This window comes from Nothoprocta perdicaria, unplaced genomic scaffold (genome assembly GCF_003342845.1).
Source record: "Nothoprocta perdicaria isolate Ctin4 unplaced genomic scaffold, notPer1 scaffold_50, whole genome shotgun sequence".
NCBI lineage: Eukaryota > Metazoa > Chordata > Aves > Tinamiformes > Tinamidae > Nothoprocta > Nothoprocta perdicaria.
In genome coordinates this window covers 3,027,379-3,040,547 of record NW_020455755.1, presented here as the reverse complement: position 1 = coordinate 3,040,547, position 13,169 = coordinate 3,027,379, and the positions used below count along the sequence as shown (strand labels likewise).

The 13,169-nt window shown below is 40.5% G+C and overlaps 1 protein-coding gene across 1 annotated transcript in view; it reads left to right on the top strand.

Moving 5' to 3' along the window:
• EFCAB5 (EF-hand calcium binding domain 5) overlaps positions 1 to 12,569 on the top strand; it is a 35,453-nt gene extending 22,884 nt beyond the window's left edge. The window contains exons 12-22 of the mRNA XM_026047906.1: positions 346 to 560; positions 1,736 to 1,892; positions 4,819 to 5,108; positions 5,981 to 6,153; positions 6,883 to 7,111; positions 7,840 to 7,992; positions 9,063 to 9,166; positions 9,981 to 10,234; positions 10,809 to 11,038; positions 11,906 to 12,002; positions 12,370 to 12,569. Coding sequence (XP_025903691.1) covers positions 346 to 560; positions 1,736 to 1,892; positions 4,819 to 5,108; positions 5,981 to 6,153; positions 6,883 to 7,111; positions 7,840 to 7,992; positions 9,063 to 9,166; positions 9,981 to 10,234; positions 10,809 to 11,038; positions 11,906 to 12,002; positions 12,370 to 12,569 — 2,102 coding nt within the window. The remainder of the gene's footprint in view (positions 1 to 345; positions 561 to 1,735; positions 1,893 to 4,818; positions 5,109 to 5,980; positions 6,154 to 6,882; positions 7,112 to 7,839; positions 7,993 to 9,062; positions 9,167 to 9,980; positions 10,235 to 10,808; positions 11,039 to 11,905; positions 12,003 to 12,369) is intronic.
• Positions 12,570 to 13,169: the final 600 nt, after the last annotated feature.

Genomic DNA, 13,169 nt, shown 5'->3' with positions numbered 1-13,169 from the left:
CTAAAAGTTTTAGGGAGAATACAAACACTGATCCTGAAGCTGACTTCAAGATCAAGAGAACAATCTGTGTCTCAGAAAACAACTTCTAGTATAATGGTGATTTCAGCTCACCTATTTTCAGGGATGTAACCTGGCTGTATGATTGTACCCATGCTAGACTGAAGAGATACTATAAGAAAGTATAAACAGATGAAGGCCTTTAGTCAGCAGGGAGTCAGTCTGTATTCAGTGATGCTTTCACTRGATAAGAAGTGCAGGATTCAGCCATTCTTGGCTATCTCTCACTTGCCTGTCTTTAGGGCAGCATTTAGCCTCCAGCATCACACTGTGCTTCCTGCCTTTCAGACCTGCGCCCAATCCTTATAGAGATTGAGAGCCGCGGTGCTCCTCACATCAGGAGTGTTTTTGAGGAAAGTTCCCTCAACCTGCCGCAGTTTGTCCAGCTCATGGAGACATTTGTTGGTAATGGCACTTCATTGCCTACTATGAAGAGTCTTATTGCCTTTATCCAAGAAGAATACAAACAGACAGAAGAGGAAAAAATGGAACAACTGAAGAAGGTAAATATTGATGGGTTTTGCCAATCCTATGTCCAGACCTATGAAACACTTGCAAACTCAATTCTTAATCCCATGCTAGCAGAACTATTCACTTGCAATCTTTAATTCTTTTACCCTTTTACTTTGATATGGATTCACCTACCTTAGCCCTTAGCTTGAGGAATGATGACAGACAAATGCTATGACAGGTTGTCTGCCTGCTTCGGAACTGGACTCAGTGAGACAGCAGGTGGATATTTAGATGTGAAAGAGCTCAAAACGTTTTGTTCTGCTTATTCACCTCCCTAGCAGTCAAGAACCTGACATCTGACCTATTGCACTGGCATACACATAGAAGTTTGTGGATGTTTGGGGCAGGGTTTTAAATAAGTGTGCTTGCTTTGCATGTGTACGTGGGTGTGTATGAATGGGTACATGCCTCTTTATGTTTAAGCTGAAGGAGCAGTTGCCATCTGTTGAATAAATATATTCCCCTTCAGCAATATCCTTATGCACACATCAGAATGCCCATATTTTAGAGTATAGATATATTTCTTGGTGGATCTGCCCATAGAAGCCTCTCTAGCTGCTTTTTCCTCAGACCGCTTTCTAGTTTCCCTTTGTGCTGCTGACCTAATTTGGATGAGATATTGGATCTGACGGCTCTGCTGTCTTCATGCTGAACACAATACACGCTGCCACTATTTTGGCCTTTGCAAGAATTCCACTCCAAGCCATTTACCACTGTGTGCTATGCAAAAACGGGTTCTAAAGAACATATTTCTTGGAGCCCACACAATTCGGCGCAGCACCGACAAAACAATCTACAGAAATACAAGCTTTCAAATCTTTGGGTGTTACTAACAAGGCTCTGGTTGTTTTTGTCTGGGAAGATGTTTTTATTCTGGGAAACTGCCACTTATCTGAGTTAATCTCAACTTAGATCTAGCGCAGGCTTCATTTGTTGACTGGAAAATGACCCTCTGCAGTGCTGATTCTGCCTGGTAACACTAACCTGTCAGCTGTGTTTAGTGTTTTCAAGTCTCTCCTAGGTTTAATGATTCATCCCCAGGTCTGAGTTGTGTATTTATGGAACTGTCCTGGCCAATAGGGATTGTGTGATTAGCCTGGTACTGCACTTTGCATAATTGTGCAGAATCTGAGCATCAGTGTCCTGGAATTACTCTCTGTTCTAGGTTCACCGCAGCTCTCTCTTGGCCCGACGGAAACTACTTTTGGAGGCACTTTTTGAAAAGTGGGACAGCAATGCATCTGGGTTTCTGGATCTGAAAGAGGTAGATGCTGTTCTAAGCACATTCAAAGAAGGAATGGAAAAAAAAGCCTGGAGGAATGGTAAGAAAACAGCTTTGCTGTGAGAGAGGAACAATGTCAACACATTAGGCCTTCAAGCATTCAGTGACATTACTAATGCAGTTGTGAGCAAGCACCAGACTTTTCTTGGTTTTGCAAGCATAATCATAAGTAGCGCACAAGGTATGCTGTGTAAAATGAAAAGGAACAATTATTTAGACTTACTTGTTAATACATGGCTCCATCCCCTCCTTCTGCAATAGACTGATGTGAGAATCATCTTCCCAGTCAGAGAGGCAGTCAAGTGCTTTCATGATGTTGTGACATGTTGAAAAATGATTTCAGTTTTAATAAGCATTAAGGATCTGTAATATGACAGTGAAAAAAAATGCATCAAAATCCCAGGGATATGTATTTTGCACTTTTGCTCTAGCCTGTATTATGTTGGTATTTTTAATAGATACCTTTCAGTGAACTATTTGCAGGAATATGTCTTGTAGGAGAGAGCACCAGCTCTCCTTATGGGTCTCAAATGGCCTTTAGTAATTCACACTGTTGCACAGGTCTCATGAATTAGATAGCAACTTTGAGTTTCATTTCTCAGCTGTATCATTTCTCTTGATAAACATAGAAAATTTGGTCCTGAACGTATTAGACTTGGGTCAGGCAGAAGTACAGCAGGTTCACCTAGACCTGTCTGGCAGCCTCATGCATATTAACATGTAGCCATTATGTGCTCTGAAATATTGTATTAGCAATTAAGAACATGTCTGCATCTGTGCTTGGGTGGAGAGAGCAAGTTTATTCATCTGAGATTTGGGGGGCAAGTCTGCACTGCACATGGCTACTCTTGATGGCCCCTCCTTCCCAGCACTTCAGCGCTTTTCTTTTCTCTTTTGATGAAAAAACACTGCGGTTGAAGGGGGGAAAAATGCTCAGCTTCTTGTGTATTTCTTTCTTCATCTCTTTCTTCAAAGGCAGGGAAAAGGGGGGGTCCAAATTCAAATAACTGTATATTATCAGAAAATTCTCCATACTAGTTTTGTCCGAAAATCAGAAATGACATTAAAGTATTTGAAATATTCTTCAAATGGTTAGCAGAATAAGTCAGCATTAACAGTCAGCTCCAGAATCAGTGGGCCTAGTTAGTCACTATTATACACCAAAGCTACTGCTACAGATAAAATCAATGATAAAATCCTCACTGAGTTCTGAGGGGGAAAGAGGAAACTCTTAGCTCCTGTAAAACATGTCCTTTTTTTGCACCAAGAGGCAATTAGGTCATCAGGTGGCTTCCTGCCAGTTCTTGTGCATCATTAACCACAGCATTTTCTATCAGCCTGTTCCTTATAGACTATTCTATGTATTGATCACAAATACTCCCCGCTGAGCAGCAAACTTCACACTTCTACCTATACAGCAGTGATCGCTCGTTTGCTAGTAGGAAGCGCTGGACAAATAGTTCCCTTTCCTTTAGTTCTCCGGGTCCAGCAGGACTTGAAATCAGGACGCAAGAAAAAAATATATATATATGTATATATCAAAGTGTTAGTCGTTGCAGTGTTGAGGAGAGGAACTGCCAGGGGCATGATCAGGCAAGTATAGCTCTGGGCAGAATACTCAATGAATCCGAGGTTTCCAAAGACAGGAAGCGGACCTGCGAATTCCAAAGACTGTGCAAGAGCACCCCCGTGAGTTCAGATCTGCAGTACGGGAAGGAGCAGAATCAGAGCTTACTCTATAAAGGCAAGCAAACAATTCAGAAAATGTCCTTTTGGACTCGCTGCTGATTTAAATAATAACCTGTACATAGTAGGTGTGCATGCTGATGCTCAGCCTGTTAGGATTCCGAGGCTAGGAGGAACCCTGTTTGTCTTTGGGACCTCTGGGAAAACTGGAATTTTGTGAACTAGGGTGAGTAGTGCAGAAAAGCAATTTTCGATAATCACAGTTAGAGCCTTTTTGCATTCCTTGTTTTTCCAAGGGAAAGGAAACTCCACCAACTCTTTTTCCTGCAGCTTATTTGCCATACTTGGGTCACCTCAGCTTCATTCCCTGGGTTAGGAAATACAACRCGGCTCCTCTGGCCTTTACAAATGGAAAGAGTAGCCTCCATGCCTCACTCCTTCATTCCCCTGTGAGCTAGGAGGCTCTCTGATGCTTCAGACATTTTTCAAACAGATTCCATCTTCTAAATCTACATTTGGTAGCTCTTATTCAGGTGTTTGTGACTATTTTGCTCCGCATTCACATCTCCTGGTGATTCTTGAACACCATTGTCCCATCTGTTGTGTGTCTTCAGTGAAGCTTACATTTTCTTTGATCTTCATCTATGAGATCCAGCACCGTATAAATGTTATTTCAATAATTCATCACAGACACTCAAAACAGGGTAATTAAAAATTATGGTTACTTTGGAAGACCTCAAAAGAAAAATATAATTTCTGTAAATTATATTTGTGGAAAATCCAGGAATGTTAGTGATCTATGAAATCATCTGTAGACTCCAACCTTAATGTTTTTAACAGAGTGATCAGTAGTATTACTGCAAAATCTTGGCTACTGTTGCAATATGCAGCATTTCTACCTTCAGGCCAGTCCCTAGCCTCTCAAGTGTCCATGAAGTTTGTTTCTAATGAAGAAGAGCCTCTGATTTTTCATATTTCCAGGCACCTGTCCTCTTTTCTATTGCCTTTTATGTTTGGGTATCTTGCACAGGTGCAAAAGGGGCACAGGAACAATGTGCAGGTTTCTTTTTCAAAGTGTGATGCTGCAGGCATCTAAAGGAAGATATATCCAGTCTTGAAGCTGGAGAGTACCTGTCATGATGAAAACCTAAATTTAGGAGATAGATCGACAAAAACGAGCACGTCATTTGAAGCCCATTTGGGTAAAAAGCAAAATATAGTATAAGTTGAATAGAGGTTATATAGATTGTCCCTKTTTTATTTTCTGTTTCTTCTACTAGCAAAGAAGCACCTTTGCTTACGCTACCCACAGACCAGCAGAATGGGGAAACTGTCCCCACAGACATTCCAGGCTTACCTTGAGTTAGTGGTTTCTGAGTTAACGGGGGACGAGGATGAAGTCACTGATAACTTGGTGGAGTTCCTGAGCACAAGCGTGGAACGAAGTCACATGGAGTATCTGCAGCACTCGGCCCGGAGGAAATGGCTGCACAGCATCCAGCAAGCAGCTGAGACCAGCGGAGTAAGCTTGGAACCAGTTTACAGAGCAGTGTTTAAGGTCCTCTCCCAGGTATGCACATCATGGAGCATGAGTCTTTTCAGTGATGGGCAGTGACACTCTCTTCGTTTGAGTGAGCCAAATATCATGAGAAACTGGTCTCAGGCTAGATGCCTTGTGCTTTTCTGCACTTAGCTCATGTTGAGGAGAGCCAGTGGTTAAGCACACAAAGACTCCTAAGTCAGATCTGAGATACAGGAATTCTTGTTTGTGCTTTGCCAAAACAAAATACCTTTCCTGAATACTTAGTCTCACATTTTGGAGACCTGATTAGTTGCAAATGTGGAAATCCACTGTTTTTGCTGTAGAGCTTCTGAGGGGAAATGCAGGAGACTCGGTCTATGACAAAGAGGAATGACTTGTAGTGGGATTAATTTCATTTTTTACTTCCAGCCTCAACTTTAGATATTTGTCCTGACAATTAAAGGCCTCCTCACAGCAAAACTTCTCCCCCTTTTCAGTACTATAGTAATTGAAGCATTCCTATAATATTGTCCAGATCTGTAAAGGCAATAACTCTGGCACTTGTTTGTCTGGTTGTTTCAGAAGAATCTCCCACAGGAGATTAAATCAATAGGAATTTTGCTTAGACACAGGTTATAATGAAATTGTTTTTATATGAACTGGCCTTCCACTAGCAGTAGCAAAAATGAAATCTGTTCTCCCTGTCAATCAAAGTATGTGTTTTTGTTTATAGCAGGGTGTTCAGCTCAGATGCAATCACAGTGTAGCCATATATATGTCATGCAGTTAGTGCGTGACATACAAAATCAGTGACCTAGAACAGCAGATCAGCATAAATGAGACAAGTGATAAGTGCATGAAATAAGCGTAATGGCCAATGGCTAATGCACATAATGTAATGGGAAACATTTGGTTGCTAGGATGCAGAAGCCCATGGGGATAGCAAGAAGATCAGTGCATATATTGCCCTTTTGGAAGAGAACCAGATCTCACCAGAGCGAGGACCGATTCTCCTGCGCTATGTGGCATGCACTGCAGATGATGCCCCATATGTCCTAAACCAGATACTTTACAGAGACATGAAAGGAGTAAGGTAAGGAAAGCTGCAAAGAACTGTTCTTTTTTTTTGTCAGAAAARCATGTGGAATGTAAGGATGCCAAGCAATGGTTTGGGGTGCACTAGAAATGCAGGTTGACTCCACAGAACAACTTCCCTCAGGGACCACTGTGATGGAGTGAGTCATTATCATATATATTATTATACTTTACACGGTCTACTTATAACTGCTTTGTTTGGGATCTCACTCCTTGGGGAGATTAGCTCACAGTCTAATAAGCCTTATCCTTTAGCAAACGTCTATTATATTCAGCCTACATTTTACTCTTTTAAAATTAATTCTATTACAGCCCTTTACATCCACTGGATATTTTCTTTTTGAGAACAATGTCTTTTCTTTCCTAGGGTTTACAGTGTAAACAGCCTTCCTGCCTCTTTACCTCATGTTTCTGCAAGATAGACACATTTGTCTCTTCCTTTAAATCTTGCATCTTCTAACCTATTAAATGGAACTGCTCGCCTCTGAATTCCTTTTCATTACACTCATTAGYTGATGTTTTTACAATGACTTGAGAATAAAAAAGGCCTTATTTTTATTGCGTCTGACTTTGAGATGGAATAGATGTGGTATTCTAGGGGTGGCCAGAATAGGGAGCTAACACCTTCCTTCTTGGAATCCTAAAGCAAAGAAAGTTCAAAACTGCTCTTTTTATCTGCAAAAATTGCCCACTACTCTCACAATCTTCATAAATTGTTTTTTTTCAGCTTTGCAGCTGTTGAAGAGGGGAAGCCAATCCATGTTCCAAGAGTTCAACTCCATGGGAACATCCACTTCTGGAACTATGACCGCCCAGTGGAAGAGAGAAGAGGTTCATTCCTGGTACTGCCATTACAAGATGCTCGCTGGAGAGTCTTTGGAATTTTAGGACTCGATACACTTTGGGATGAGTGTGAGAAAACCATTTTTCTGACCCATGAGATCAGTTTCTATCAGGTAAGCACCATGAGAAGGCAGCTTATTTGACTTCAAAAAAATCAGTAAGGACCATGTGAATTTTCCAGGCTTGCTCTAAGTAGATGAAGACGTACGTGTCAGCATGGAACTATGAGCCCCTATTTACTGCTCATGGTGAAACTTGTATGAGCTGAACAGCATATTAGTATCTTATTTATTACTATCTTACCTTTAATTGAATTTCAGGTGTCACCTTTTCAATAATTTTTAAACTTCTTCTGATACAACTAGTAAATGAACTGCAGATTTGTGCAAAGCACCAAGATAGTAGCATTCATTTACAGAAGCTCCAGACTTAAAATTTGTGTTTGTTTCCATAACGTTTCATAAAATTGCATTTTTTTTACACAATGGACTACTTAAAAACAATGGCTGWTCAGATTTCTTTGGGATGCTACTCACTTTCTTTAGAATCAGCCTCATCGTGATTGCCTCATCTGAGCAGCAGGGAGCGCAGTAAGCCARTGTTAGCAAAGAATTTTGCACTTTCCACTAAAAAACAACATTATCTTGTTTAGAACTTGGGAATGACCAGAGTGTTCTGGAGCCTGAGAGCCTTATTTGATAAAGGACATTTCATTGCAGCTTTTCAGCACTGCAAGTTCTCATTAGATTGTTAATACCAATTTACCTCATTTTGAGGCATGAATATTTCCCTAGCTTTATCCCCAAATCACGTGGGTATTTGAAGGATTCTGCTTTCACAGGGTGTTTCTGGAGCATTCAGCAGAGCCTACCACCATGTCTGCGCACGGGAAAACATTCTGCAAGAGATGCTCACTGCTCTGGACTGGTTGTATTCAAGAACATCCAACATTCACACTGTCATTACGTATTTTGTGGAGCCTGGCCAAGAAAAGGTATGCAGGGCAGTGCATATTACATATCAAAASGGCAGTGCAAGTAGAGAGGGAAGTTCCCTCTTTAAAGGAGGTCGCTCTTCCTTCTTGCCATCCTCCTGTGTAAAACATATCAGCAGTACCCCTGCAGTAGCCCTTTCTCAATGGGACAAGGGAATATTCTGCTGCTTCAGTACTTATGTCTGCATAACAGTTAACAAAGGAAAACCATATACCTATGCAAAAATACACACAGCAGCTGGACAACTAGCTTTACAASTCCCTGCTAAAGCTCTGCTAATTTAGCCTTCCACAAAGGGAGCTGCTCTTTGTGGAGATTCTATGGGTGCCAAAATTATGGCACGAAAAAAAACTGACGCAATGTTAGTAACCAAGATGTAAGTACAACTCTGGAAATGGCTGCTCCCAATCAGGCAGCTTGTAAGGGCAGCCCGCTTCCCTGCAGATCATATTCCAGTTTTTCAGCAGGAACTTGGGCCCTGGGAAGTCTGTCAGTTCACATAACAGTGAGTTAAGAGGAAAAGCCAGTGTATGCAGTATTTAGGACTGATCCTGTGTCACTGCAACGTCTGCATGACATCTTCTGCAACCATAATTCATCTGCTTCCTCTGATAAGCCGGGTTTGTGTTGGCCCTGTTCTGTTGTCATTCCAGGCTTTGCACTGTCCCTTTGTTAGCTGCCTGATAGCCAGGCCTTTTGCTCCCCCTTGTGCTTTGCACATGTCAAGGTAAGCTAAAATGAACATGACATGAGAACAAGGTCTGTAAAAGGACGTGAAAAAGAAGGGTGCACAGGAAACCTCTGACCTGAGGGTGTTCTTCAGTATGGGAACCTGGTATCGGAATAAATAGTCTGGCTGAGGAAGGTCTGGGGCACATTCTTCATGAATCTTGAGGAAAATAACTCTGGGAATAAAACCAGACATTGTTGGGAGATATCTATAAATCATCCCTTTAGCTTGAATGTAAGTGGGAGCTTTCTTTTGAGAAATAAAGCTTCCTATCTCTCCTGGCTTCAGAATGGTTTTTCCTTTCAGGAATGCAGCTAAACTTCCCTGTCTCTCTAACAGACATGTGACTATGCTCTGCGGAAGATGATCACTGCAGATCATACAGGCCAAAGAGAAATTCATACCTCTTCTACTCTTCTCCTCAGAAAAGAGAACCTTTTAAAGTGAGTTCTGCCAATCTAACTGCTTACTTCTCGCCCTACTCTATAATCTGCATCAGGCATGGTACACATTACATAAAACCAATGGGAATGTAAGTCTACAAGGGTGTTTACCTATAGCTCTCCTACTACCCTGGCATCTGGTATGTGTGCATGTGATACTGACTTATGACAGCGAGAGGAACATTTTCTTTGAGGCTGGGACTGTAAAAACCTAGCTTCTAATAACGGTTACAAGATGAGCTGCCAAGCAAACTCTGTGACTGTTTTGAAAGGCTTGCAGCACCAGAGCTTATACTGTAGCATTTTGCTCTTTAGATTAATTTTTTTTTTTTTTTTTTGGCTATATTAGTCTTATTTACTTCAACTGTTTCCTTCAACTGACAAGAACCTCACAGACTTGTCTTTAACATATCATCATTGTTGTCAAACTTGTTGAAGAGTCATTTGTTGTTCCAGCACAAGTTTTTACTTCTTACAAACTCTATATAACAAATGTCAACATGGTTATAAACAGGAAGCTGTTTTTAAAGAAAGATCACAAATTAATATGAGTTTTTTAAACTCTTATGATTTTTAACAATTGGCTGGGCTAAACACTATTGTTCCAAAATGCTATTTTCTCATTTCTGTATGTTACCTGAATGACACTTACATCTGTTCATAATTCAGCTGCAAGAAAATAAACCGATTTAGTAATATCATACCCTTGTTCTAACAACATGAAATGGTTTATTACTAAAATGTGCTACAGAAGCACCAAAAAGACTAGAATTATAAAGATTAGGACATATTTTTCTCTTTATTCTTGTTTTAGAGATTACCTGTTTAAATGCACAGACACTTCCCAGGTCATTGGCACTTATGTCTGTGGAGAATACCACTTTGCAGTACCTCTCCGTGATCTATCAGGACAAGCGCTTGGGGCATTAGATCTCAGCATTGGACATCACTATGGATTACCTCCCCATGAGTACAAAGACCTGCAGAAAATGCTAAAGATTGTCCAAGCTGCCTGCTCTGAGATACTGAAGATGTCTTCAGGGGAAACAGAACCAATCTATATACTGGGTATTGTGCATGGAAAGCTGAACTTCCTTTTTTTTTTGGGGGGGAGGGGGGTATGAAATTAATCTGTCTCAGGAAAACCACATCTGCAGTATCATTCATACAAATGTGAAGACACAAATATAAACCTTTAGTCCATGTAAATTGTACTGAGCAATCTTGAGTRCCTAGCAGGGTACAGTTAGGCAGAATGTCTGGGCAGAATGGGGATTGTGTTAATTACTCCCTCAGTGGCTGCAGTTCTCTCATAACCAGAGTGGGCCCGGGAACATATAGATTCATAACACTTATGGCACCTATACAATTCCTTTGAAATATTCTTTGTTCTCAACACAACACCCATATGTTACAGTGAGTTTAGTTTTCTCAAACACATCTGCATTTCAAAATGTTTCACAGAATATTTGGGCTGTGTGAAAAACAGCCATTTAGTCAAGAATAAAAAAAACAGAAAAAAAAAAAAAAAAAAAAAAAAAAAGAGGGAATCATAGAGAGGGCAGAGCCTTTCAGTCAGTAGCATGTCTTGAGCAGTAGATATTCCTAAGCAGCTTCTTGAAAAGTTGGCTTGTAATTTCAGAGGCAGAGAATGTGGCAAGTTGGAGGCACGCAGGAATTCTTTTCTACCGGTTCATGCTGCAGGACCTGCGTGAGTGTATCCAGAAACTTAAAGCTGAGGACTTTGCTGAAATAAAGAGCTATGTAGAACCTCCAGCTGTGGTACATAACATAGTAAAGGCTGTGCTGTTGCTTTTCTATCCRAAGTGGAAGGGCTCAGAGAAGATTGAGAACTGGAGTCAGTGTATACTGGTGAGAATTTGAAATGATGAGTTTTTTTTTTAATTTAAAAAGTGCAGAATGGGCAAGTGAACACTGTAGATATGTCSATGTGTAAGTAATGTCCAGATGAATTCATTTAAAAAAATGCATTGCAAATMAGAGTTGTAGATGGGGATTTGTAACAGAACTGGAGAAATGAATTTGGAAAGATTATGTCTATTGAGACACAAAAATAAGGAAATATAATATATGGTAAATGCATCTATATAATAGGCATATGTACAAATACCTCAGGGGAGAATGAAAAGAGGATGGGACCAAACTCTTTTTGGTGGTGGCCAGTGAGAGAACAAGGGCTACTAGTTGTAAATTAAAATGCAGGAAGTTCCATCTCTATATGAGTTAGAGCTTCTTTACTGTGATRGTGACAGAGCCCTGGAACAGGCTCCCCAGAGAGGTTGCGGAGTCTCCTTCTCTGGAGATTTTCAAACCTACTTGGACACAACCCTGTGCCCCGTGGTCTGGGTGTCCCTGCCTGAGCAGGGCGGTTAGACTAGATGATCCCTAGAGGTCTCTTCCAACCTCAGCCATTTTGTGATTCTGTGATAAGTCTATAGCTACTGTGTATCTGCCTAAATTAAAAATAAACATTTTGATTTTTAGTTAACTTCTAAAGTATTCTATTGGGAGAATATCCTTCCAAATTAAGTATGAATGAATACTATGTATTTTACCATTCTTGCATACCTTATCCATTCAATATCCCATTTCTTCTACTTTTCTACAAGTGCTACCTACARATATCTTATATACTTGACTAAGCTATCTTTAATTCTGCACCACTCCATTAATTTTTTTTTCACTGCCACCTGACTCTCTTTGTTCTWTGCATTGCAGAAACTTGATGACAATTTGATTCAGAAGATTTACTGCTTTGATCCAACTGCTGCATCCGTGCAGGTTCAAGCAGACGAGCTGCTGGACTGTATAACTGGTAAATATCCTAAACTAGTTTTGAGGTTCCCAGACACAGCTCGTCAATGAAATGGTGTCACTGGCAACCTCCAGCTTTTAAGGTGCTTATTTCAGAAACTATCTTTGGCTTCCCAATAGATAAGGGAATCCTAAAAGGGGATCTTTTTCAGTCAATAAAGGTCAACCTGTAACTATAATAAAAAGAAAGCATTTCACATAATTAACTGTTAAAATAGGCCTCTTCACAGCATCACAGTTTGCCAAGGTGGAATTCCAGGACTTGTGCAAAGTCCCACTCAGAGGATGACCTTCCCTACTCAGTCAGGTGGCCCCACTGTTCACAATTTTGGCTTTGCCTTTTGCAGTTGCTGCTGTTTTTATTTCAGGCATAGCTAGAGCAGACGTGTGGAGACACGGATCCCTTCCCGCGGGGCACCTGTACGACTGGGCAGGGACCTGCTGGTCCTTGGTAGCACTCATGAAGAGCCGCAGAGACACCCAGGGACCGTCTTCAGCCACCGTGGTGCCACGTTCTAGAGCTAAATCATTCATCTTTTTGTCYAACTCCAGTGATTCTGAGGGTTAATACTTTTTTATTAGCTGTTGCTTTACATTTGTTATGMATTGCTACTCAATAGTTTTGTCAAGATGATAAGAAATCTGTTAGGAATTGTTAAGAAAACTTACTAAAATATACTGGGTACTAAAGGAACCCATTTTGCTAGTGTAGTTATATCTAATAAACTTCAAAAGCTGCAAGAAAGGTTTATTTATTAGTATTATTTAATTCTGACAAGAAAGGAGAAAAACAGGGAAAACAGTTTATATCTACCAAAGTTCATAAACAGGAAAACTTTTCAAGAGTCACTCTCCTTAAATTACTATTTAGGATTAATTTTAAATAAAATTTTTTAATCAACATTAAGAAAAAAAACTTCCAAATGCCACACAAAAAAAGCCCGATGCTTTTAATATAGCACGAAAAGCTCCCTGAGTGGGATGTGGTTTGAGATTAGCGCCCCGCTCCCTGCCTGGAGCAAGATTTCATCTTTGCAATAACGTTCCTTTGGGCAGAATCGCTTTTTTAATAAAACGCTGGGAAATTAAACTGCTCTTTCTTTATTTACTGGGCAACAAGGGACCTCGAGAGGGTGTTTTGTACTTGCTGGTGGCGGTTGATTTGTAC